This window comes from Odocoileus virginianus, chromosome 29 (genome assembly GCF_023699985.2).
Source record: "Odocoileus virginianus isolate 20LAN1187 ecotype Illinois chromosome 29, Ovbor_1.2, whole genome shotgun sequence".
NCBI lineage: Eukaryota > Metazoa > Chordata > Mammalia > Artiodactyla > Cervidae > Odocoileus > Odocoileus virginianus.
The window spans coordinates 43507688-43534383 of record NC_069702.1 but is presented as its reverse complement, the minus strand read 5'-3'; the positions used below and the strand labels follow the sequence as shown (position 1 = coordinate 43534383).

The 26696-nt window shown below is 39.5% G+C and overlaps 2 protein-coding genes across 2 annotated transcripts in view; one reads left to right on the top strand and one right to left on the bottom strand.

Annotated features, from left to right (window-relative positions):
* STX17 (syntaxin 17) overlaps positions 1–13904 on the top strand; it is a 50186-nt gene extending 36282 nt beyond the window's left edge. Inside the window, exons 6-7 of the mRNA XM_070458018.1 lie at positions 6384–6470; positions 7202–13904. Coding sequence (XP_070314119.1) covers positions 6384–6470; positions 7202–7441 — 327 coding nt within the window. The 3' untranslated portion in view covers positions 7442–13904. The remainder of the gene's footprint in view (positions 1–6383; positions 6471–7201) is intronic.
* Positions 13905–21359: 7455 nt separating this feature from the next.
* The window catches only part of ERP44 (endoplasmic reticulum protein 44), an 87778-nt gene continuing 82441 nt past the window's right edge, over positions 21360–26696 (bottom strand). The window contains exons 11-12 of the mRNA XM_070458423.1: positions 23824–23926; positions 21360–21584 (exon numbers count right to left, since the gene is read on the bottom strand). Of these exons, the coding sequence (XP_070314524.1) occupies positions 21483–21584; positions 23824–23926 (205 nt within the window). The 3' untranslated portion in view covers positions 21360–21482. The remainder of the gene's footprint in view (positions 21585–23823; positions 23927–26696) is intronic.

Sequence of the window (26696 nt, the reverse complement as noted above, 5' to 3'; positions counted from 1 at the left end):
AAGTTGATTTGGTGGGAAAGATAGAACAGATTTTTTGTCATTATTTTTGTAAGTTACTCTTATTTTTCCTTCCCAGGAATTATGGGAAAGGGTGTGTGTGTGTACACAGGTGCATGTCTGTTTCTGCATATGCTTCTGTCTGGGTTTAGTTCATTGTTCTTGATCAAACCATGAGTTAGGGGTTGTACATCTTTGAATTATGGTTTCCCTGACATCTGACTTTAAATTATAGAACGTTCCTAGGTCACACGATCTGAGGTTTGGAATTGGAAAGGACTTATGAGGCCTATTAATCTGATGCTTCTACTCTTGCTCAAGCCTCTCAAATAGATAATCTTTTGCCTCCTTTTGAACAATCACAGTGCAGAGATACACTCATTCCATTTGGAGGCTCTAACTCATAGAAGTTTTTTTCTTATGTAAAGTCAACTTTGCCCTTAATAACTTCCCTCTGGTACTTTTGCCCTCTGAAACCCTGTCCTGAAAAAGTCTTTTTTCCTTATAAAAGTTTTTCACCACAACCAACATAATACTCAACAGTGATAAGCTGAAAGCCTTTCCACTAAAATCTGGAGCAAGACAGGGAGGCCCACTCTCGTTACTTCTATTCACCATAGAATTGGAAGGCCCAACCATGGGAATCAGACAAGAAAAAAGAAAGGTATCCAAATTGGAAGAGAAGACATAAAATTGTCAGTGTATGTAAATGACATAATTCTGTGTTGATGTACATTTAGGGTACTCCCATGTCTTGGCTATTGTAAAGAGTGCTGCTGTGAACATTGGGGTGAATGTGTCGTTTCAAATTATAGTTTTCTTCAGATGTATGCCCAGGAGGGGCATTTTTGGATCATATGGGAACTCTGTTTTTAGTGTTTTGAGGAACTTCCATACTGTTTTCCAGAGTGACTGTACTAATTTACATTCTCATCAACAGTGTAGGAGGATTCCCTTTTCTCCACACCCCCTCTAGCGTTTGTTGTTTATAGACCTTTTAATGATGACCATTCTGACTGGTGTGAGGTGGTACCCCATTATAGTTTTGATTTGTATTTCTCTAATAGTTAGAGACATTGAGCATATTTTCACATGCCTATTGGCTATCTGTATGTTTATTTCAATCTTCTGCCTGTTTTTAGATTGGATTGTTTGTCTTTTTTGTTATTGAGTTGTATGCACTGTTTGTATATATTGGAAATTAATCTCTTGTTGGTCACATCATTTGCAAATATTTTCTCCCAGTCTATAGATTGTCTTTTTTTTTTAAGTGATTTTCTTTGCTGTGCAAAAACATATAGGTTTGATTAGACCCCACTTGTTTATTTTTGCTTTTATTTCTATTACCTTGGGAGCTTGACTTTAGGAAAGATTGCTGTGATTTATGTCAGAATGTTTTGCCTGTGTTCACTTCATGGTGTCTGTCTCACATCTCAGTCTTCACGCCGTGTTGAGCTTGTGTCTGTGTGTGGTGAGAGACTGCTCTGACCTCGCTGATTCACGCGTGGCTCCAGCACACTTGCTGGAGAGACCGTCTTTCTCCTTCTGTGTGCTCTTGCCTCCTCGTGTGGGTTTATCTCTGGGCTCTCTGATCTGTGCCCTTGACCCATGTGTCTGTTTCTGCCAGTACCGTGCTGTTTTTGTTACTGGAGCTTTGTCGTGGCGTCTGAAGTCTGGGAGAGCTGCGCTCCTGCTTTGTTGGGTTCTTTTGGCTGTGCTAGGTCTTTCTCTCCTTGCGGCCTGCAGGGCTGCTCATTGCGGTGGCTCCCCTGTTGAGGAGCTCAGGTTCCCGGTGCTCAGGCTTCAGCACTTGTGGAGCCAGGCTTAGCCGGCCCCTGCATTTGGGATCGTCTCAGGACGGGATCGAGCCTGTGTCCCCTGCACTGCGAGCAGAGTCTGAACCCCCGGGCCACCGGAGAAGCCCTCTTGCTTTCTTCCTTTTCTTCAGGATGGTTTTGGCAATTCTGGGTCTCTTATGGTTCCATATAAATTTTAGGATTATTTGTTGTAGTTCTGTGAAAAATGTTATGGGTAGTTTGAGAGCATTAAGTCTGCAGATTGCTTTGGGTAGAATGACCATTTTAACAATATTAGTTCCTTCAGTCCAAGAGCATGGGTCTGCTGCTTTCAACCATCTTTCCTTTACCAGTGTTTGATACTTCTCAGCACATAAGTCTTTCATCTCCTTGGCCAAGTTTATTATGCCTAAGTATTTTTTTATGTGATTAAAAGGAATTTTTAAATTTTAATCTTATATCCTGCTACCTTCATGAATTCATTTGTCAATTCTAGTAGTTTTTATGTGGAGTTATTAGGGTTTTCTATATACTACTCAGCTATAAAGAAGAATGAAATAATGCCATTTGCAGCTACATATATGAACCTAGAGGTTATACTAAGTGAAGTCAGAAAGAGAAAGACAAATGCCATATGATATCAGTTATACTTGGAACCTAAAGTCTAACACAAATGAACTTATTTACAGACCAGAAGCAAACTCACAGACAGACAGAACAGGCTTGTGGTTGCCACAGGGGCAGCGGACAAGGGCGGAATAGACGGGATTTGTGATTAGCAGACGCAAATAATTTGTATTATGTATAGAGTAAATAAGCAATGAGGTCCTACCCAATCACACAGGGAAATATATTCAATATTCTTGTACTAAAACATAGTGGAAAGGAAACAAAAATTTTCAGCTTTTTGAGATCAACATTATCCTTCCTCACCCAACCACACTTCAGCATATTTTCTTCTCTTAAGAACCCTTGATTCTCTAATGTTTTTTCTAGAGTCTAATTTCTTAGCTTTTCAGTACTAGTTATTTACTCTAGTTTGTGGGTTTATTTCTCAAAATGTAACACCTAAAATTGAGCATAGTAAATTGTTTGAAGCATTTTCCTTTTTTATGCTTCTGAATCAGAAGCAGCAAAATGCTTGAAATTTCTGAGTTAGGTATTTATACAATCTGTTAATATAGTTGTGTATGAAAGAGAATTATATGATAATAAAAATATTTGTTTTTATAATCATGATTTATTCAATTTTTGTAACTCAGAATCTGATATAATGCAGTTTGTAAAATCTGTACATGTAGGGTTACACAGATATTTACATTTGCTGGAAATCATTAATATTTACACAATAAAATGGGTGAGTTACAATGTATGTAAATTATACCTCAAAGTTGATATAAAAAGAAAACTAAACATGTACAAGTTCTCATTCAAAATGAATGCATTTCTCTTCCAATGAGATAGGCACATGAAAGGGAATTTAAGGGTTTGTGGCAATTTAGCAAGTTATATTTCCTATTAGGTTATGTAAGCAGCTCCTAACCCCTAATCTAAGGAAGATTTGTACAAGACAACTTTGGGTATAACCATGGCTCTATACAGACGTCCTCTTTATAATAGTCTGTGTAAGGACATGAGACAGAATGCTATTAGGCAAAAGCTCAAAGCAGAGCCCCTGATGACTGTTCCCAGAGTGACTGCATCCTCATGACCACATGGTCACGGACTCAACAGAAACTCCATTTAGACACGATACGATTTGGAAACATAACTAGAGTGACCACATCCTTTCATTATCATCACATGGACATGATAGTATTTAGGCTAATTAACCATGTATTTATGGAACGCTATCTGTGTGCATAGTATTGTGCTAAACTCAGTACAATGAAGAATAGAGAGTAGTATTAAAAAAGAACCTATAGGACAGTGAAGATAGTTACACAGAATTGTGAATGTGCTTAATATCATTGAATTATACACTTAAAAATTGTAAATTTTATATATACTTTTACCATAATACTTGCAAAGCCATTAAGAGATCCATGTATATTTCAGTAAACGTTAATTAATATCTACTAGGCACCCTCTTTTTTTTCTTCAGCCTTATTGCTCAAGTGCCCTCTTCTGTTCCTGCAACTGTGGAACCAGCCCTGTTTCTAGTCAAGAGGAATTAGGAAAACTCTGGGCCATTTGCTCAATAGCTTGTCACTGTTGCTGCTCATCCAGTTTTGTCTCTACCTTTTGCCACATCCTGTATGGCTTTTATACTTAAGTTTTACTCCCAATGCATAAAACTGGGCTGTAATTGATTAGATCAGATTCTTCCATTTATTATTTATGTGACCTTCAGGATGTTAACAACACGTAGCTTTGTAAATGGATGGGAGGACTCCCTGAGATATTGTCTTATTTCCCACTCCCTTCCCTCCCCTTGGAGGAGGAAATGCCAACCCACTCCAGTATTCTTGCCTGGAGAATTCCACGGACAGCGGAGCCTGGCAGGCTGCAGTTCCCGGGTAGAGTAGGACACGACGAGGTGACTAACACACACACACCACTGCCTGCCCTGACCACTGCCTTCTTGCCTTTGTTCCTCCCTGTGTGATTCCCTCTTTGCTTAGGGTTCTACTTTTGCCACCTCCAGTACCTTTAGACATTTTAGTACTGTAGTTCCTATAGTCCCTTTCCTATTACTGGAGTCCCCTGATGTCAACACCATACTTACCCACCCTGCTTGTTGCCTACTCTAGGCCAGAAGACTCTGCCTGTGTATCATAGCGTTTGTCTGTTTGTTTCTGGGCTTTTCTGTGTATGAGTGCATATAATTAAGGTGAGTATATTATCTATCTTTGGAGCTCAGAACCAAGATAGCTTGGTTGGGATCTAAGACTAAAGCTGGCCTTGAAAGCTGGCTGGAATTTAGAGAGAGAAGAATAAAGGAACATACCTGGAATTTTGGCATTAGTTTCTTAAACCTGTATCTTTCCAGGAACATTAATAAAACTGTACAACTACCAAAACAGTTCTTCATGGTTTTGACTTCAAATGCCCAAATTGCATTCTACTTGACAAATATTTACTTAATAAATCACATTTCCCCCTAGAATCTTAGGTGCTCTTATAACTGCTTATTAAGATTCTGTTATTTTTTTCAGGCAGGTAAGGAAACCTAAGTCAGTGTTAAATCCATAAACATATTCTTAGATTCTTTGGAGAATTGTTTTCCTTTAAAAAGGAAAAGTCTATTCATTACTCTAGTTTGAGAAAACTACAGTGATCCTCATAAATGGTTTAAATCATTGTTAAAGGGTTACTGAGAACAATATGAGGTGTCAGTGTCAAGTTGATGGTTGTCAGATTTGGGAGGCCTAGGTCAATGAGAGCAAACATAAGTAAATCAGAAGCAAAAGGGAAGGTTGGTAGATAGAGGTGAGGAGGCTTTATTGTTTGGGGCTTGGTGTCCTGTAGTGGAATAAAGTTGTGTATGTATGGTTTGGCCCAGCATAAAAAGCCAGGGTCCTGGTGGACAAACAGGGTCCAGATTGAGCTGTGAGTGGAGTCTAGTTTGGCATTTATCTGGGGTCGAAGAGGGATTCTCTTCTTTTTTCTGTGAATTTAAAAAAACCCTCAAAAGTAAGCAGTCTGTATGTTGATGTGATTGTGCTTACATGAATTTATACATGTGTGAGAACTAATCAGAGGATATGCCCTGAGCATTGGTTGCATATTATATGTAAATTCCATAGAAATAAAGTTTTCTAAAAATGGGAATATGTTCCTCTGTCCGGTAGTGAGTTCTTGTCCCGGGAGGTGTTTGAGCTGAGATTCAGTGGCCGCTTGTCAGAAGCTGTGCAGTGGGGCTTCACACAGCCGAGGGGAGATGCACTTCCACCCAGAGTCCCTGTTTCTGTTGTGTCAGCACAGGCGTTGCCACTTTATGTAGAAGTCTTTATTGATATGTGTGATCTGAAACAGTTTAACTTGTCATGATTTTTAAATGTATTGAAGTGTACAAGTGTCAGACATGGGGCAGTAAGGTCATTCACTGCTCCCCAGTGCGTATCACAAACGGAACAATTTTATGGCAGATCAAGCCATATTATATTTTTATTCCTAAAACATAATAACTTGTGTTTATTGGATCAAGGGCATTTAACTCCTGAGACAGATTTCTCTGTTTTAAACGGAATCTTCAAAGAAAATAAGTTAGAAAGGCTTTTTGGTTTGATTTTGTTTTTTTCCATCAAACCTCACATGACACGTAAATGCTTATTTGGATGTTTTTCCTCCTGGAAAGGAGATTCATTTGGAGAATAATATGTTTGTATGTTAGAATGGATTTTAGTGTGAGATGCTTTTTCCTATAAAGGTGCCACCCCTTTCTTGTCTAATAATTAAGTCACCCTCTTTTTTTCATACAAGTGAATTTGTACTTTCAACATGGTTTATCAGATGCTATTAATGAACCGCTATTAAGACTGCAAGGCTGCAGTACCCAGGGCTCTGATTACAGGAATTAAAGTAGTGTGTATTGGCTGACTGCTGCTCCCCAGCAGGAACGCTCACTCATAATTCCTTTGCATCTAGTCTCAGCAGGAGAAGATTGACAGCATTGAGGACCATGTCAACAGTGCTGCTGTGAATGTTGAAGAGGGAACCAAAAACTTGGGGAAGGTGAGATTCTGCTCCTGCTGACAAATCAATGGGGCTCTGGCTCTCAGGAGTCCCTAGTATTAACCCAATTGATCTGCTCTCTTTAATGTTGAGGGAACCAGCAATTAAGAAAATAAGGAAGAAATGACACATAGGTAGTGCAGGAAATCAATGGTGGTTGTAATAATCTACTCTAAGATTCCTTTTGTTGGGAGAGAGATTTTTTCAGAGAGAGAGTAAACTGAAGCCCTGCTATATGGCCCTTGGTGTTACAAGAGTATTTTCAGGGTCCGGGAGAGGAGTAGAGAGGGTTGGCAGAGCCCAGCAGGGGCCACAGTTAGGGGCACGACAGCACTCGTGGTGTGGGTCCATCTATTTCCCACAGAACGCGGCTTTTGACCCAGGTACATAGCATGGAATAATCTGTGTGCAACATAAAAGCTTTGGGAGTATCTGTGGCTCCTGAAACTGTTTAAATGAGCTAGCTAGCTAGTTAGTGGATTGTTTTGCAAGTAAAATCAATCTGTAGCAGTCCACTCTTTGTAGCCCGTTTCTCTGAGTTCTGAGATCTGGAGCAATTAGAGTACCTGTGGAATACTTTCTCCCCTCCCCCGACCCCAGAACAATCTCTAAGGTTAATTATGTGCCTCGAGTTAAAGAGACATTGCCAGGAGTAATGAGAGGAAAATGCACATCACCACAGGGAGATATTCTCAACTCAATTTCTAAATTGAATTTTTTTTTTTTTACAGGCTGCAAAATACAAGCTGGCAGCCCTGCCTGTGGCAGGTGCACTCATCGGAGGAGTGGTGGGGGGCCCGATCGGCCTCCTCGCAGGCTTCAAAGTGGCAGGGATTGCAGCTGCGCTTGGGGGTGGGGTGTTGGGCTTCACAGGTGGAAAACTGATACAAAGAAGGAAGCAGAAAATGATGGAGAAGCTCACTTCCAGCTGTCCAGATCTCCCCAGCCAAACTGACAAAAAATGCAGTTAAAAACCAAACTTCAGTATTGTTGGTGCCAACACATCTATCCTAATGACGACCTTCGCTGCTGTTGGACACCCGGTCAGCTTTCAGAACATGATTATATCCAAATAGTGGCTGTAGATGCTCAAGTGGGATTGAACTGTGATAAGAGGATGCATTTTGTTGTTTGCTGGGGTATTAATGGAGATGTGAGAAATTGAGGAGCCTGGACTGAGGGTGTACAATATTTGTCAGATAAAGTTTAAGAACTGCCAGGGAACAGATTTTCTACTTGGAAATGTGAAAACCAAACCTATAACTTTGATCAGGACTTGTGATCTGTGGACATGTTGGGTTATGGAAGGACTGTTTTCAGAATAGTTTCTTCCATGACCTTGACTTGGAGACTCCAAGGCTAAGCATATTGTATATATGCTTCTTTAACTCCTAAATATACATTATTTAGGCAGTTTAGCAGAGAAAAGACTGGAAGTTCAGGAGCTTTTCACATCAAATAGGGAAATCAGGATCTAGCAAGGGGCCCAAGTGTACTACATAATGGAGTCCATTTGGTGAGCCCTGTTGCCGTTTGGTCTAACACTGTTTTCCAGTAAAGGAAATAAATATTGTAAGAAAATGGAAAAAGAGGCCCAATTTCTCCTTCAGATATCTTAATTTGTGACACTAGCTTCTTCTCTGAAATCTTTCTTCTGCCTCTCTGTAAATAAAGAACACAGAGTCTCAAGTCAGCCTATCTCTTAACACCTCAGATATCTCGTCCTCTCTGCCTTTCAACTTTGTAATTTTGAAAAGTTCTTTGACTAATGGGATGAATTCTACCCATGTGTAATGAAGACTTTTCTCATAGTCTGTTTTTTCTCTTTTGTATTGTAGAGAGAGGTGTCAATCTTCAAACGTTGTTAGACTTTGAGCTAAAAAATAAGCAAGGCGGGGATAACCAGATCATTTCTTGGGGCATCTTACAATTTCAAGGGGCTCATGTACTTGCCCTGCAGCGAGTCTTTGACCCTATTTCTTCTGTCTTTCAGCTGGCAATTGGAAGAGCTAAGAACTAGCTTTCTACCTCACTTTCATTACTACCATCCTTTTCCCTAGGTTTTACTATTTCCTGTGTTTTCCTTCACTTTGCGCAGCTGCATTTCTTCCCAAGAATAGCATTCATGCTTGCCTTTTCTCACAGTCAAGATTGATGATGGACCGGGCCTGGCGCCAAGACTCAGTCCTGGTGGAGGATTTGTGGTGCTAATTTCAACACTTGACATTGATAGCAAGCATGACCCAGCCCAACCCAATGTCTGTTTCAAATAGCAGGGAAATTTTAAATTTAGAAAAAAAGAATTTAAGATTATGGGCAGCCTCTTCCTGTACCCTCAACTCATCTGAGGTAGGAAGGAACCACCTTTTGCCTTGTTCTTTATTCTTTTCTGAGGACAGAGGAAAGGGCACCTATACCACAAAAGATGTGAGCTCTCAGCTCAGGAACCAGATGGATTCATCAGGTGGTTGAATGGTTTATCACTTCTCTCTTGCTGAGTTTACTCTTAATAACTTTTATTGATTGCTGTCTTTTACTTGTATGTCTAATCTAAAGAGACCTTTCTCTTTCATACTTTTTGCTTCTCACCAATGAATTCCAATGAGGCAACACACCATTTCTTATCATTATTGAATAACTGGAAAACATATTGCTCCCTGCTGACTTGTATCTTTAGTATAATACTGAGAAGGGAGTACTTTGAATAAGCATCAGATTCTGATCCAGTATTTGATATTAGATACCTGTGAATTTGGGATAATTACTTTTGAACTCCACCTTTTTATGTTTTCTGATCCTTGCTATCCCTTTAACACAGGATGTTCAAGCCAGAATGAGGATCAGAATTGCCCAGGGTGCTAATTTAAAACAGAATTCCTGTATTTCATTTCCATGGGTTCTAATAATAGCCATTCTCATCCTGTCAGCTAAAATTATGAATTTAAGATATAGTTACATCAAGATTCAGCTGAACTGCTGACTTCTGTAATTTCTAGTATTCTACCCTTCAGCATAGCCCAGTCTTCATCACTGCATATTATTCCTATTTTGCCGATCCAAAGTTGGCTAGCTCACCATCTTAACAGCAATGGGGATTCTTTATACTGTCAGGCTGGTTTTACTCAAGACCTGGTGGAGGAAAGAGGCCTATTGTTGACCCTCACGTTTTGTTTTGGGATCTTTCCTTTTCACTGAGCCAGTGAGGGACATCAATGTATGTGCTCATATAGGCCTTGAATTTTTTTTTTTTTTTTTTTTTTTTACTGCTCATCAGGATGGGAATATTACTCTAGGTAGAGTAATATTTTATACTTATGTAAGTTACAGTCCTTTTTTAAAGTTTTATAATTTAAAATTATTTAGAAATTGTATCTAATTTCCTCATTAAGAGAGCCTAATAGCCAACTTTTTGTAGAAATTTCTATAAGTGTTTAATCAACTATGAATGATATACCTATAAACTGTAATGTGTTAGAAGTATAAATTAGTCAGTATGACACAGAAACCAGTCTTAAAATTGAATTTAATGCCCTGTAGTATCAGATTAAATTTATCTTCTATATGATTCATGTATTATTTTTACTGCAGCAAGTTAGAAGTAAGGAACATTTTAAGTTCTTAAAATTTACAGAGGCTTATTTGGATACAGGCAGCATTCCTAAAGCCCTGTTGATATAATAATCTGAGAATTTCTCTGTCGAGCAGAGACTGAAACTTTTTGGTTGTAATCCATAGTAAAAAAAAAATGCATTAATATCAAAACTCAGCATATGCATTATGGAACAATACTTTTTGTGCAGTGTACTTTGTTTTTTATTGTTTTGGTTTTTAAAATATGCTAGTTGTAACCTATGAAATTGATTTCATAATCTACCAATAGGTGTTGACATTTAGTTTCTAAAAAGAAAAAAAAAAAACCTTATAGAGGAACTGATACTTATGGAATATTTTCTGTTGGTCAGGCACTTCACTAGGCATTTTATAGGTAAGGAAACTTGGGCTCAGAGAAACTAAATAATTTACAGACGGTTATTCAACTGCAAAAAGGTGAAGCCAGGATGTAAACTAGGTCTGCTGAACTACAAAAACTTCTGTACTCTCATACTGTGCTGCTTCTGTATGTAAAATTGTGATGGGCTAGTCACTCTGCTTCACCCAAACACCCCTATATTCTGTAAGGTAGGCTTGGTTTGAAGTTACATGTGCCATTCATTTACACCTTTCTTAAAATCTTCTTTTTCCTCACCAAGTGTCCAGCAACTTCAGAGTTTTTAATGGTTCAGACAGTAAAGAATTTGCCTTCAGTGTAGGAGACCAGGGTTCGATTCTTGGGTTGGGAAGATCCTCTGGAGAAGGGAATGGCTACCCACTCCAGTATTCTTGCCTGGAGAATTCCATGGACAGAGGAGCCAGGTGAGGGTGCAGTCCTTAGGGTCACAAAGAGTTGGACACAGCTGAGCGACTAACAGACACACATGCAATGCAGAAGTACATAGTGCTGAATCTGGTCCTTAGGCTGTAAATGTGTTTCCATCCCACACGTATCCTGCATATTTCCTTATCTTTGTGGGTCATAGTCATCACTTAAGCAGTGTTTTTTATATTGAATCATAAAATAAACTCTGAAGTATTGTTTTAAAGCAATTATAACTCATAGAGTCAAGTTATTATCCTTTACCATGGTACCCTTGGGAGGCCATGTACTTATGTAGTGATGGTAGTATTACTTAGAATATTTTTGAAACTTTTCTTTTGGAATTGGCTTTAAAGACATTTTACAAATCACATAAAAAAGCCACCTCAGTGTTTATTAGTCACAGATTATGCTCTTTTCCTTACAATGTCTTCTTTCTTTAGTTTTGCTTTTATTCTGCTGATTCAGCTCTTCCACCCACCTGTGCAGGAGCCAATACCCCCCAAGAAGCCCCAGAGGATGGGTGTGTTGGCCAGAGTTCCAGGAGCAGGAACTTTAGGTTGTCCTGAAACTGAGTGCTGGGTAGGGAGAACGCTGTGAGTTCAGAGTCCCTCCTCTGTGGGCTGCCTAAGTGCCACGAGCCATCTGCATGGGAGTGAGGACTGAAGTACCTGTGAGTCACAAGAGGCTGTGGGAGCTTAAATAGAGACACTTGTGTACCGCATTTTTCTCCAGTGAAAGTCACAGAAGCCAAACCGTGCCATTCTTTGTTCTCAGGGTCCCCTCTGTCCTTCATTGCTGCTACTCAAGAGCTCTGGGAAGAAGGACGCAAAAGGACTTGGGGAAACGGTTCTCCTGTAAAACAGCATTTTCTCTCTTGTGATGAAGTATGACATGGTGGTGGCTATCAGTGCTCGAAATGTTAGTTAGTGAGAGGCCTAATAAAAAACAGGGAAGCTTCCCCACTAGCCTAAATTAATGTAAACAGTTCAGGTTTTGTGTTTTTATCAACACGTCATGTTTCTAACAGGAGTTGCTTACTATTTATACTGGTTAATTTGACACCATTTTACAAAGACACTTCTTGGATATTATAAACAGTCAATGGTAAAAGATCCATATATTATCTATATTACTGCCCTCAGAAATTATTGGTATAGACAAGACAAACATCTATGCAATATTAACAAAAATAAATTTATTTAAAAACCATGAAAGGTGTCAAAGGCAAGTGATTTCCCCAAGGTTAAAGCTAGTTAACACAAAAGTTAGAATTATAACCATAGTCCAAGAAAAAAAAATCCTCAAATAATTTAACTGAGTTTCTGTTATGCCATATCAAGTTGCTTGCTGAAGTTTGTGGTCTTTCAGACCAACATTAACATTCCAAATCCGTCAACAGCTCTAGTGGAAAGAGAATTCACTGGGGAATCAGGTCAGGGTTCTAGTTTTGTCTTTGTCTATTGTAGTAAACTTTTACCCAGGGTGGCTGCTTTCTCCCATTCTCTAGCCAGGGATTCCCCCAACCTAACATTCTCCATTCTTTATATTTAGCCTCCTCCTGGGTCTTGTCAACTGTTTGAATATTAGTTTTTTTCATTTCTTAGAGCTATTCATAGCCATCACTCTAGTAAAAGACTATATTACCTCACATCCCCTGCCTTATCCCCCCCAACTTTAGACCATTCCTCACATCACCATCACAAAAGTCGTCTTTTATTTTTCTGCTGAAATATTTTCAGCAGCTCCTATTGAATAGCTGATCAAGTTTGTCCCTTCCATATTTTGGCCCCAGCTTGTCTCTGCAGACTCACTACTCACCATATAGCAGTGCCACTGAAAACCAGACATTCTTAAGGTTTTTCTATGGTGAAGGGACAAAATGGTTATAAACTATGTTTACATTTTTTCCAGATTAATTTCTGTAACATTACATTTTACAAAACTAACCAGCTGAGTTTTCTTTAAGCTCTTGAACAAGCCTAAAAGTTGTTTCCTAAGAAGAAATCTTTTGTCCCCCTGCACCCCAAGAAGAAAGTATATTCAGTTTCTTAACCTTCAACAATGTCAGTCTTGCCACCTGTGCACTGGATAGCCAAAGCAATGAGGATTTTAATTTAGCAGCATAGAAACTCCAGATGAGAACTGACTATTGTCAAGCTCCTGTGAGAAACTTGACTGATCAATATTTGAGGAAAGCACCTAAGAGTACATTTCTCAAGTACTAGAGATTGGTTAATCACTAAAAGAGATGTTTACTTGGGTTTCATTAATTAATCCCCCAATGATGTCTTCCATTTTATTACTAAAACCTTTGGTGTTAGCAAGGGTCAGCACAAGAAAAGGCCCAACAGTGAGAATTTCTACAATTCTGTAAAGCCTCCTGAATTCACTTATTATGTTGCTGAGTGGTGCTTATATAAGGAAACATGCAATAAATTCACTTATTCAACAAACATTTAACAATGCCTGTTGTATGTTGGGTGCCAGTGCCATGTGCAGAAAATATTAGACCTATAGAATCTACCCTTGTAAACCATTCAGGCTAATGAATTCAGACACTCAAAGCAAGTAAATCACCATAAAACATGGTAAGTACCCTAAAAGAGGAGAGCAAAGTATGAAGATACAGAGAATGGAGTGAATTGTTCTGCCTGGAAAAGAAGGGGAAGACTTTGTAGAACATGTGGTATTTGAGCAGTGCTCCGAAGAAGAATGTGTCTGACTGAAGACCGGATTTGTAAGCTTTCAAATGGCACAGGAATTGCAAGTACAAAGGGCTTAAAACATGAACAAGTATAGTGTGCTTAGAGAAAACAAAGGAGTTAAATGTGAGTGATGAAGCTGGTTAGATGAGTATATAGTTTCTATATATGTGTGTGTGTATGTATTTAATATATACATTTAATAATTGTTTAAATGGATTCTTTGTATCAGATGAGACTGTCACAACCCTCTAAATTCTTTGTTTTGCCTTCGCTGCCAGAGAAGTCAGCAATAAAACTCACACCTGCCTGGGCTCTTTGTGCATTCAGCATATTTGCTTTTCTTCCCCACATGTAAGAATGATCTGTGCTTTCTTGCCTCTGTTGTGAGATGCCCTGCTTGACACAGAATGTCTGCTTTCTTCCTATCCTGTTATTCGTTCCATAAACATTTATTGAAAACCCACTCAGAAAATAGTCATGAAATTTACTTTTGCCTTTTAGTGTCCAAAACCTTCATGGCCCAGTTTCCCTTCTCTATGTGAGTATTTCTTGACAACTGCAATTCATTTGGCTTTCATTTTCACTTGGGGCTAATTCTGTAGTGTTTTATAACTTAATAGGTATAAAATTCTTTCATTTGTGGTAGTGTGGTCTCTCCAACTAGAATGCTAGCTTTTTATAGGGCAGGGACTGTATCATCTGCTTCTTAGAGTATTTTATAACACAAAATACAGTGATGAGAAGGGAAGAAGCAGCTATACCCGTTAGTGACTTCTTGATGATGAGTAATGAGGTCATGGCCTGTGTGTTTTGCTGTTTACAGAGATGTGTATTGTAATGTTAAAAAGCTTTCTAAGACATACCAAGCCTTTGCTCAGCCCTCACTTTTGTATATTAACATAGGGATGAATGATGCAACAGAAGAAATCTGGAAAACATCTCTGGGACTTGAATATCATGAACTGAAAATTTCAGAATTTCGCGGTAAAGGTATTTCTGTTTTTCCAATTAAAAGTCATGAGTTGGAAGAGAGAAGATATAAACCACTGAAGGAATGATGTGGGAGAATTGGGTTATTTTCTGTCTTACCATAGAATTAGTGGTGTCAGAATAGTAGGAACCCAAGAATTTATAACCTGATGGTCTAGTATGGAAACAATAGGGGAGAAATTTAATTGCTCTGTCCAGCAAGCAGAGATTGGAATTAGGTAAGGGCAGGGTTCCAGTTAGGAAGGAGGCATTTGACAGGATTTGCACCAAGGTTTCTAATACTCAGAGTCATGCTTCTCAGTTAATAGGAATGAAGAGGAATGAATTCCCTCACTAATTCTCCGTAGGCCTTAGTTCCTTTTCTTTCCTTTCCAGGTTTTATGGTTTGTAACAGATCGCCGCCTCTTTTCTGGGTTAGGGTGGGGGTCAGCAATTCAGGACTTGCTTAGTGATCCCCGCCTTGCATCCCCAACTCCCCACTGGTAACTTACCCATCTTACAGGGTGGTTATGAAGATTTTAACATTTATACATATCGAGTGCCTAAATGGAGCCTGGCTCATAGTAACTACAAATGTTAGTTGCTACTGTCATTGTTGTAACTATTATTATTTTTCCCTGAAGTTTAAAGGAAAGGCACATTAATGACAAATTAACGTGAATAGTGTTAGGGAGACACCTAAAATGAGTGGAAAGTGGAAATGTTAGTCGCTCAGTCGTGTCCAGCTCTATGATCCTGCCAGGCTCCTCTGTCAATGGGATTCTCTAGACAAGAATACTGAGTGGGTAGCCGTTCCTTTCTCCGGGGGATGAATTCTTAAAATAACTTTTAAATGGCTTAGTTAACTAAGAAGTGGTATAATGATGACAGATGCTTGATAGAAAGTAAATCTTAATCTCAATTAAGAATGATACCCAAACATGAAAAGGTGTGACTCAGACGGTAAAGAATCTGCCTCCTATGCGGGAGACCCAGGTTTGATCCTGGGGTCGGGAAGATGCCCTGGAGAAGGAAATGGCAACCCACGCCAGTGTTCTTGCCTGGGAAATCCCACGGACAGGAGCCTGGAGGGCTGCAATCCATGCGTCACAGAGTCGGACTGACACACACACACAGTGACAGGGCGATCATCTGTTCCAACTGGTCTGGGATAGTCTTGATTTTCATCTTGCTGTGGTGAAATTATTGCTTAATGCTCCCTTTCACTCTCAAATGACCTCAATTGGATAAAAAGATTACACTGTCACCCTAGTTACACCAGCAGTGGAAGTAAGTGTGAAGTTACCACACACACACGAAAAAACAACCTGTATTTTGAAAGAATTTATAATTTATAGGCTCAGATTAAAAAAAAAAAAAAGGCATCCTAAGGTTAGTGAGAACCTGTATATGTGATCATGAAGTACTACCAGCAGTCTTTGAGGAACTAGGAAATAAAACATGCCAGAACAATGAACTTGGGCAAAAGTCTAAAATCCAGGCATAAAACTGGACTCCAGAGAGCAGGGAATTTACCTTCTAATCCAAGGAAATTTCTGAAGTGGAGTATTCAGCATTGTTTTAAATCAGAAAGCCATTCATCATGAAAACATGAAGAATTATGAAGAACTGATTAAGTCAGAATAGAGGCCTTGTTTTTTTCCCTTTACTGTGTGCATAGCCAGGGGTGCCCTGCGCTGTCCCTCTTCTTGGGCAATGGTTAGGGCAAGATAACAATCACAGTGTCAGGCTTCCAAGACTGATCTGATCTTACCCAGGCAAGTATACACATGGCGTCAGGAGAATGGGCATACGGCTTTCTGCCTGGAGCTCATCCCAGTAAGTGAAGCACATGAGACCCAGCACAGATCGGCTGTTATCTCTGACCTGAGTGGCCGAGTTGGGAAGGAAACGACAGGGCAGTAATCACTAGTAATCCTTTGCTGCTGAAGTAAGATATTCATAGAAAATAACAGCAGCCTCTGTTAACATAATGGGGCCTCCCAGGTGGCACAAAGAATCTCCTGCCAATGCAGGAGACTTAAAGAGATGCAAGTTTGATCCCTGGGTCGGGAAGATCCCCTGGAGTAGGAAATGGCAACCCATTCCAGTATTCTTGCTTGGAGAATCCCATGGACAGTCCGTGTGGTTGCAAAGAGTTGGACACCACTGAGCATGCATATACATATTAATGTAATTCTCCTAGAGGGGAGAAGTTTAGGAAAGTATAGTTCTTTCTGTTCCTAGGCAAGAAAACCACTTCTTATGGGAAGATTCGCTTGACCCCCAAGGCTGCACACACACCTCCATGCCCCCGTGGTTAACTCAGAACAGCACCTAAAACATTCTGTTATAATTTTTACTTATCTGTTTTGCTCCTTCACTCAACTTGGAAGTCTGTGACAGTAGGGGCAATCTCTTATTCACTGTTGTATCCTTATCCTGGCAACAGTAGATTAATGCTTGCCAAATGGTTAAGTGTATGTTTTGTAAACCACACGTGGTATTTTGTTAGTTCACGCTAGTCTGTCCTTCCACAAGGCTGAGTGGCTGAGCTAGGGGTCAAAGCCGCCTCACAGAAAATGTGCCGTGTTCATGGGGCAGTTCCCAGCTCTCCTGCGGGCCTCCACACTGCCCAAGCAGGCCCTCCAGCATCCTTCTGAAAGTTATGTGTCTGTGGGCTTGTGTAAGCTTTTAATCTCTTCTAGAATAAAACTATTAAGACGCCATAATCAATTTAGGATATAGGATGAAATGTGACTGGCTATCAGATAATTGGGATTCACAGATGATGCAGCCTAGTCCGTTCCAGTTATGGGGATGCTTTCTTGTCCCTTATTTATATGTTTATTATGTAATTTGACTTTTTTTTCCCATCACATAGTAATCACTTAACAGTGCTCTAGGGTGCTGGGAATCAAAGATGGAGCAGTTTGTGCTTCCAGAGCCTTCACATGGTGATCAGGAAAAGGGATACATATACTTCCAACTTCTTTTAGACTGGGTATTCTAAAACACTTCAATAAAGGGTTGTGGGACCCCAACAGGTGGTGATGGTTCTGGGCATTGAAGGATGGACCAAGGATTTACTAGGCGAGGTGGGGAGAGGGAGGAGGGAGGAACGGGAGCACTTTGGGGGTGGATTTGCAAGCTGCACTCTTCCTCTTCTAGAGTCTGCAAAGCCTGTTCTCTGAAGGCGGGCTGGCCTTCCCCACTGCGCCCTGCAAGAGGGGGCTGTGACGCTTTAGCTGAAGGCTAGGCCTGTCACCAGCACGTGGATTCATACGGCTTCCCATCTGAGCCAGGTACAACTAAACAGTCTAAAAAATAACTAAAACCAGAACATCTTGTGACTCTGGTCATCTGAATTTTGAGTCAAATATTCATGACAAATAAGTCTCAAATATAGAAATATTTTACAAATATAGTTTTATTACTTGGAAATACATACAAAAATTCAAACACAGCTAAAAAACAGTTGCCAAGCAGCAGTCCTATCCAACCTGTTTTAATGAACACATAAAACAGTTATAATCAGCATAAGACAATTTAAGTTCTAAAACAACTTACTGTCTTCAGGATCTTTAAATATTGGGCTTAAAACTGATTATTCTTTACAGCTATTTAATCATTCCCCCAACTATAAACTACTGACTGTAATGGTTTTGAAAACTGGGATAATGTTTGTCCATTTCTAGTTCTTCTGTTACCTTATGATCTCCATGGTGTCTCAAAAATTCCCAGCAGTTGCTGACAGAAAGCATTTCCAACATCCAGCAGCTCTCTGTGATGCTGGAACTTGGGCCTAAGAGCCCTAACTATTCAAGGTGGCAAAATTTTTACTTCCTATTTTTGCGGTTTTGCTTAGGTCATTTATTTTTTGTCCAAGCACACTAGGTCTCTTTGTCAGAGAAAAAAAAAAGTGAGTTACTCTGTTCTTCCTGATTGTTGATCCAGTATACTCCTTTATCTATTTTTCTTTTTGCCGTGATTCAGGTTTTAAAATCTTTTTTGGCAGTTAGCATTTTCTGCAAATTTAAGCTCATTCTGAGCTTTAACATATCTAACACTTTTTTATATTTCACTTTGCTCTTTTTGGGCCTTATCATGCCAGTTTTTCCTCCTTTTATATGTAATCTTTGACAAGTTGACTTCATCAGAGAGCTCTCCATGAGATGCTTTAGTTGCCCATTCTCTGCCTTCTTCTCTAGGTTCATGTAACTTTTAAAAAATGTTCAGAATTTCATCTAAAGTAAGTTCACCCTTTTATGGTCCCCCTCACTACTGTAACTTTTTAAAAAAAAAAACAACTGGAAAAGGCAGTGGGCTGACAAGCAGTAGGGCCTGCTTTTAATTTTGGTTTTGCAACTTGACTGTGTTCTTCAGTCTAGTCTAGCGTCCTTTCTTTCACAGCTGAGGAGCCTGAGGCCTGGAGTAGATTGGATATCCTCTGATTCACTGAGGTCAAGGGGAAGAAGTCTAAATTTTAAGTTCTAGATTCCTGAAGTTCTCTCTGTACATCCAGCTGGTGACCAATCCCTATGGGACCTCTTGGATTTGGTCCTCTCCATCTCTGGTGTCCCTGTCTTCGCTCTGCCTTTCTTCTTCCTCCACTGAACTCATTTAATCATCGTTGAGATGTCTGCTACGGTGTTAGGAACACACTGACTTGCTTAAATCTGTTGATGGATCTCTACTGGCTGTAAGATACAGTAACAACCTCCTCCTTAGCTTGGCGTACAAGGCACTACACAGTCAGCTCCAGCTTACTTTCCCATTGTCCTAGCCACAGGCCTCCTCCCCACCCCAACCCTGCACTAGCCCTGTAGCAAGAACTTTACTTTCTCTAATGCATTTCGGCTATTTTGCACTTGAGCTTGTTAACTTTACAAAACTGGGCACCACATCCTGATGAGCGGTAAGCACTTCAGGTATAAAAATTACCCAACGTCACTGCATATCTCATTCATTCAATAAACATTTATTGATGTTTGCTGTCCCGATACAGGCATAAAATTTAGTATCCCTGCATGCTGCAGCGGCTTCAAACTCTGGAGAAGATAGTGACAGCGGCAGGGCTACAGTCTGACAAGCCCCCATGTGCATAAATGCTAAATAAAGCCTCAAATCCACTTACTTTAACAAGCCACTTAGATCATATTGTGTTACCTTAGATCACATCAAGCATGTGTTCTTCAGGGTCTTTATTATGACTACTCTCAAGCCAGTTCTATGCAACCCAATTCTTAAGTGTTATCTTCTGTTTACTATTTTTTAAAAGCCAATTACAGGATTACAAATTTATTCCAGTCAATTGCAGATGTTGCTTTTGGTTTTGTATGCTTGCTTGTTTAATATTTCTAAGTTTTCATTCTGGCCGCCTCACATTTGGTCCATCTTCTGACCTGAAGACTGTAGCTCTGATTTCAAAGTTACTGATTAAAAGCCATGGAGAGAACAGAACTAAGGCCCAAACTTAAGGAAGCTCTGTCCTGCTTTTCTAGCATTTTCTATTAAACATGCCCCATACTACCTTATTAACATTTATTAGTCTAAATGAAATGATAGGTAAGTCATGCATAACAAAGAATTTGACTGATTTTTAAAAATAACAATCATTAAATATCTATTATAAATATTTATTTTAAAAGAATTGAAAGATGTTACATATATTACATACTACATATAATGGCACATATCAGCCTTTTAAGCTTAAAAATAATCTTTCCCCAAACTGGGATTGACTTAGACTCCAAGTATAAAATGACTCTTGGCCTATAGCACCAACCCAGGCCCCGAGGAGAGCCAGTTTTGAACCTGTCCTCTGGCGTTGGGCTTCCTGATACGACACCGAGGGCCTTCTCCCTCTGGTTCTGCTCCCTGGCAGTACTGAGGCCTGGCACAGGGATCCGTTTGACTGAACGCTGCAGGCCTAGGAAATCCGGGAATCTAGAGGACACAGGGTCCTCCTTAACAATTTTACAATGAAAAAAAATGTGCCTTATTGTCTTTGCTTTTGATCTATACAACTAGAACAAGACTACATGATGGAAGAAGGTTAGAATTACTGATATACATTTTCTCTGCTGGTTTTCCTCTTTGGAAATTTAAGTCTCATGATAGGAGGAGCCTCAAAAGTCATCTAGTTCAATACTGGTAATCTGTTCCACTAGTTATCTCCTTTTCCTCAGATTTAGGTATAATTCAAAGTTTTAAATGCCATCCATATGCCACTTTGTTAGACAAACACATAGAAATTTAATAACACTTTTCATTTTTTTTCTTAATTTATAAGGACAATTCCTGCCAAATGTTCTGGCTTATGGCTCTCCTCCTCTTCATAGTATGTTTAAGTTGCACATTAAGAATCCAAAAAATACCACTATGGAATTTTCATAAGCAATATCCAACTAATCAGTAAAACACAGTACACAGTGTGAAAATTTTAATTTATTCCCCCTCCCCCCAGCCATCCAGAATATATACCCCTTTAGCTTTGAGAAATGTGAGAACTAAAAATACCAACAAAGTTGATCATATATAGAGAAAAGAATGAAAAACACATACTACACAGGAAACATCCCTAAGTCCTCCCTAGCCTAGCAGTGCAAGTTAATGGTATATATCTGGCAGTCTCACCTTTCACTTGATTTATAAAAATTTTACAGGACAGATTTAAAGTAAAGATAGGCCTCTGATTTTTATTTGTTTTTTTTAACCCTAGCAGATTTTTTTAAAAGAGCCTATATTAAATGACAATACATTTTGAGTCGGGGAGAAAAAAAATTAAAAAACCCAAAACTTCTTTCCGTTTATTCAAAATAAAAATACACATAGAATTATGAAAATATAGGTTTACTATTTCCACCATGTAAGTTGATGCTGCTGTTTGAAAGGCTTGCAAATTGTTTTTCCAAGTTTTTAAAGCTCATCTCGATCCCTCAATAGAGTATACCTATATTCACTGGGTGCTAGTTTCTGGAAGGAGCTCTCAGGTGGACTGCTTGCTACATCCTGGACTTCCTACATGGGAAAGAATAAAACATTTTTATATCAATATATTTTACAGTTATATTTTAAAAGGAGTATTAGATGCATGGTAATTGCCCTACAATTATTTATTAATAATCAGTAAACTATAGCTACTAAGTGCCAAAGACAAGAGTTGAGTTTGAAATCTTGCTTTCCCTGTTTCAAATACCCTTACTCAGATTCTCCAAGGCAGGGCTACCACAGAGCCATTAACCGTTGATCTGACGACAGTTACTGAGGTGTGGTGGAGAAACAAAACATCTGACACCTGGGTGCTTTCCTAGAATATTCTGTGGAGGCAGTAAAATCCTAAGCTGGCCAAAACCCCTCCATTTTACAAATAACTGCTAAGATGCTTCAAGGCACCCGTAGCCTGGCAGGCGGCAGTCCATGGCGTTGCAAAAGAGTTGGACACAACTCAGCAACTAAACAGCAGCCTGCAGATAGAGATCCGAGTGTCAGCAACGACAAAGCCTGGCTGACGTAAGGAAGCAAACACTTCAATACTGTGGAGAAATTTCTGTAGTGTTTTACTTGTGTACCAACAGTGCGTAAAAATATCCAGTGGGAACGTAAGAGTGATGCACAAGAGTTGACACTGTGAGCGCCTCGAGAGTACACGTGACCATCATTGTTTTACTGCCCCCTGTGGTTTACACAGGCACACAGGACATGCAGTACATGACTCACACGCACACACACACACACACAAAATGGCACATGGGAAGCACTGTATCCACAGACTTCACTTTCTGTACTTAGTCACACTCCCCTTCCCCAATACATTTGTTATTTTTTTGCTGAGATATGTTTGGTTTAATTAATCTGAAGCTATATTACTATGAAATGAACCTGTATTTTGTGCCTACTATGTATTAGTATGCAAAGATAAATATAAGAAGCTGAGTGTCTAATATAGAAATTGAAACAAATCAGGATAATACAATAATGGCAAGCCACATCTTTTCTTAATCTGATAAAATATTAAGCAGGCCTACTTTGGGTTACTGCCAACAAAGTTTTCCTGCATCTATAGTTGATTAATTATCAAAGAAAATCTGATCTCAGATTGCAAGGAAAAAAGCATGTTGTCAGACTCCTAAAAGTAACTGGTAACTCTGAACTTAATTTGACTCTTAAAAATTCACTTAATTTTTATTTTTCTTCAATACTTGGTGGTTCTTTCTGCAAAAACAGTGGACTGAAGTTCTTTTGGGCGTATGCAGTAAGTGTTTTGGTATATATCATTCCCTCTCAGTATAATGGTAACAGACATGATATAAATCACTAATGCATCAAAATGCAAATTTAGGGGTATTTAACAAAGCAGGTACTTATACAGAATTTACAAGGTAACTTGGAACAGAAGAAAATTCTCAGGTTAAAAACATGTATCTGTATATCAAGCAAATATAAAATTGTATTGGTAAACAGTTATCAAGCATTCTACATCTCAAACGGAAAAGCTGTGTTAAACTGTAAGTGCTGAGCGTTATGAATATCGTGGTGATGAAGGCTCTTAAGATATCGAGTCACTATTTTCTTTACAGTGTGGTGGTCACTCTCTCTGCCACAGAGGAAGGCTTGCACAATTAATGCAACGCTCTGATTTCTTTGCTAGGCTGCTGCTGCTGCTGCTGAGTCACTTCAGTCGTGCCCGACTCTGTGAGACCCCATAGATGGGAGCCCACCAGGCTCCCCCGCCCCTGGGATTCTCCCGGCAAGAACACTGGAGTGGGTTGCCTTTTCCTTCTCCAGTGCATGAAAGTGAGAAGTGAAAGTGAAGTCGCTCAGTCGTGTCCGACTCAGCGACCCCCTGGACTGCAGCCCACCAGGCTCCTCCGTCCATGGGATTCTCCAGGCGAGAGGACTGGGGTGGGCTGCCATTGCCCTCTCCGCTTTGCTAGTCTACCTGCTTCTAATTCCTACCTCCTGCTTCTATATGAAGCAAACTGTATTTAACACTTTCATGGCCATTTTCCACCAAGGACTTACCAGACAACCTTTGTTTATATGATCAAGGAACTATTGTAATATTCTTACAACTTTTCTGAAGGTTTAAAATTTTTAAATGAACGTAATTTGTGAATTATCTAGTTTGTTCAGAATTTTTTTTACAAAAATATTCGGGACTGGAAACTAAAGCTTATGCAAGAGCTTCAGAGTTTTTTCAAGACTAACTGAGAAAGAAAAAAAAGAGTTCCCACTGAGAAACAAACAAGAGCCCTACCTCTCCTGGGGCTGTATCAGTTGGGTCAGGACCATGATGGAATTCTCTGTGTAGTTTTCCAGAATGTAAGTCAAATACAAACTGCTTGAGTTTTCCAGGAATTCTAAAACCAAAGTAAAACAAAAATTTAGCTTAAACTATTTAGATGGACTTATTTCTATTTTACCAACTTCACAACATTAAAAACAACTTTTAAAAAAACTTACCTACAATCCCACCAACCCACCATAACTAGTAACAAACAGGCCAGGTGCATCTCAAACGCTTTCACACAGTTTGTAAATCATGATGTCTAGCACTCAGTTTTGTGTTCCAATGCTTACACTTGTTTTACAGAAATTTTTCTATGCTTACTGGAACAAATGCTTCAGAATCTATCAAGATGGTGTCCTAAGACTTATTCCTTTATGTTGGGCATTTATAAATTTTCCTTAATATATATAATTGCAAAATCTTAAGTTCTGCAAAATTACACTAAAAATAATAGGAGCTCAAGAGAAAAATAATGTTAGGGACTAATCACTTAACACTATGTAGGTCTGTCCTGAATTAAGTGAAGGAATATTATATTGCAAAGCTCTACATCCATTTGGCAAAGTATTTGGAAGGCAGAATTTTAAGCCGTGGGAAATAAAGAGAACCACACAGAAAAGAGAGACTGAGGTGAGCACTTCAGAATGACATGGTGCTTCCACACAGGTGAGGCTTCTCCACCGTTCTACACGCTCATGACAAAGGAAATGAGACAAAGGCTGTGAAACAAAACAATAAGCTGGTTACAAGTCAGATATGTAGGTTTGTAACCAGATTACTACTAAGAGCCTAGAAAAAAATATTAGCACCCTTCAGCCTCCTCCAGCATTTGATCCCTGGAGCTTAGCAGTCTTTTTGTTTTTTTTGAGATGCAAGGCATTCACTGCCAGCATAACAAATTTTATCAAAATAATCTAAACCAGGGTATAGCTCCTTCATGTTTTTCTTAAACAGAGGGGGAACTTTCTTCACAACTTAAACCACACAGGCAGTTTCACTGGCTACCTTAACATTGTGAAAAGCAAAGCACTTCTCAAGGCCATCAAAGTGGCCTTCTCTTTTTTTTAAATGTCTTCATACATCACAAAGACAAAGACATTGTCTTTTATGGTGAAAAAGCTTTCCTTAGTGGCTTCAAGCTATTCTGAGGGAAATAACATGAACCAACATCAGTTCAGTTGCTCAGTCGTGTCCGACTCTTTGTGACCCATGGACAGCAGCCCGCCAGGCCTCCCTGTCCATCACCAGCTCCCGGAGCTTGCTCAGACTCCTGTCCATTGAGGCGGTGACGCCCGCCAAGCATATAACTCACTGTATATTTGACATCACACCTGTAATTACCAATTATGGTATGAGCACATCTGCAGGACAGAAACATGCACTGCAGCAAAACAGGCCAGCACAAAGCTAAGCAGACTGACACAGCACCAGCCTCTTCCTTCAGTTCTTTCCCTGAGTTGGATCTGATGAAGAAGGAGTGATGAGTTAATGTGTGAGAACTTTACACAAAGTGGGCAAATCACGGTTACAGAGCATCAACACTGACCACCGCCTGTCGACCCGTTTGTTCTCTGAGGTCTTGCCAGCAGTTTTGTCTTTAATATTAAAATCTGTTTTGCTAATTTGATAAGTAAAAGACACCAGCATTTTGATTTCCATCTCTTCAGAAATTAAGCATTTTTTCCATTGTTTTAATGTCTAGTTCTGCTCATATGAATTGTTTGTCCTCTGCTGAGATCCTGGTAGAGATCTGGCCTCTACTGAGATCAATTAAGATTCATTATATTTTTAAATAGAAACCCGTTTCTTCCCCTCCCCCCAATCCATTGCATGAATTAAAATGCAGGTCTACAAACACTTTATTTCCTTCGGTAGAACTGAGTTTTTAAATCAGTTTTGGTTTATACCTGGCCTGTGTCAACATTACCAGTTTTCTTTTCATCCTCCCCCGAGGCCCTGCGAGTGCTGTCTCTTCTCTTCAGTAGCTCCCACTGAGATGAACAGCCAGTGACTTCACTGTACACCCACTTCGGCTCCCCACTAGCTCCAATGCAACAGAGGCCAGCAGGTGCCAAATGCACAGTTTACAAATACCAGCGGCCGTCAGGCAGCCGTATTGACAAAAGCCTCTGGAAGGGTCTCTGGCGCACAGAAACTGCACAGCACCAGGCACAGACATCGAGAGGATATCGATTCAATCTGACGTTTTACTGTCACCCACAGCAAAGTGCTCAAATGCACTCAGAGAACTGCAAATCTAGCATGTTTAAGACAAAGCCCTTACTAGTTTGTTATTTTAAAATGTTCAAAGATGGTCACACCAATACAATGTGAATTGCTTCTGCTAGTCAAGAAATAATTTATAATTAAATCTTAAGTGAAACTGATTCAATGCATACACTCAAAACAGATTTTTCCCCTACTTGATTTTTTTCCCCTTTGTCAACATATGGAGAACTGTGAGCAAAAGCAAAGACGAGAGAGAGAGGATGAATGCAGAACTGATGTGGTAGAAAAACAGATGACAGAGAGCTCTTATCTAGCTTGTGGCTAGAAATTATCCAGTTATCAGGTAACAATCAGTGAATCAACAATACACTGTCAAGAAAACAGACAACAGTTATCTGCTCAAAAGGAAGATAAACAGACCCTTACTGTAATAAATCCGATTACATTGTCATACTTAGGGTATACTTTTTCTAATTAGAACCCCTAAGAGTTTCTCTCTCATCCTCCACTTTTTTGTTTGCTTACAGTATTTATTTTTAGGTGATGCAAAATTTAGACATGATGAAATGCACAAAACATAGGTGTATCATTTAAACGAGCTTTGACAAATG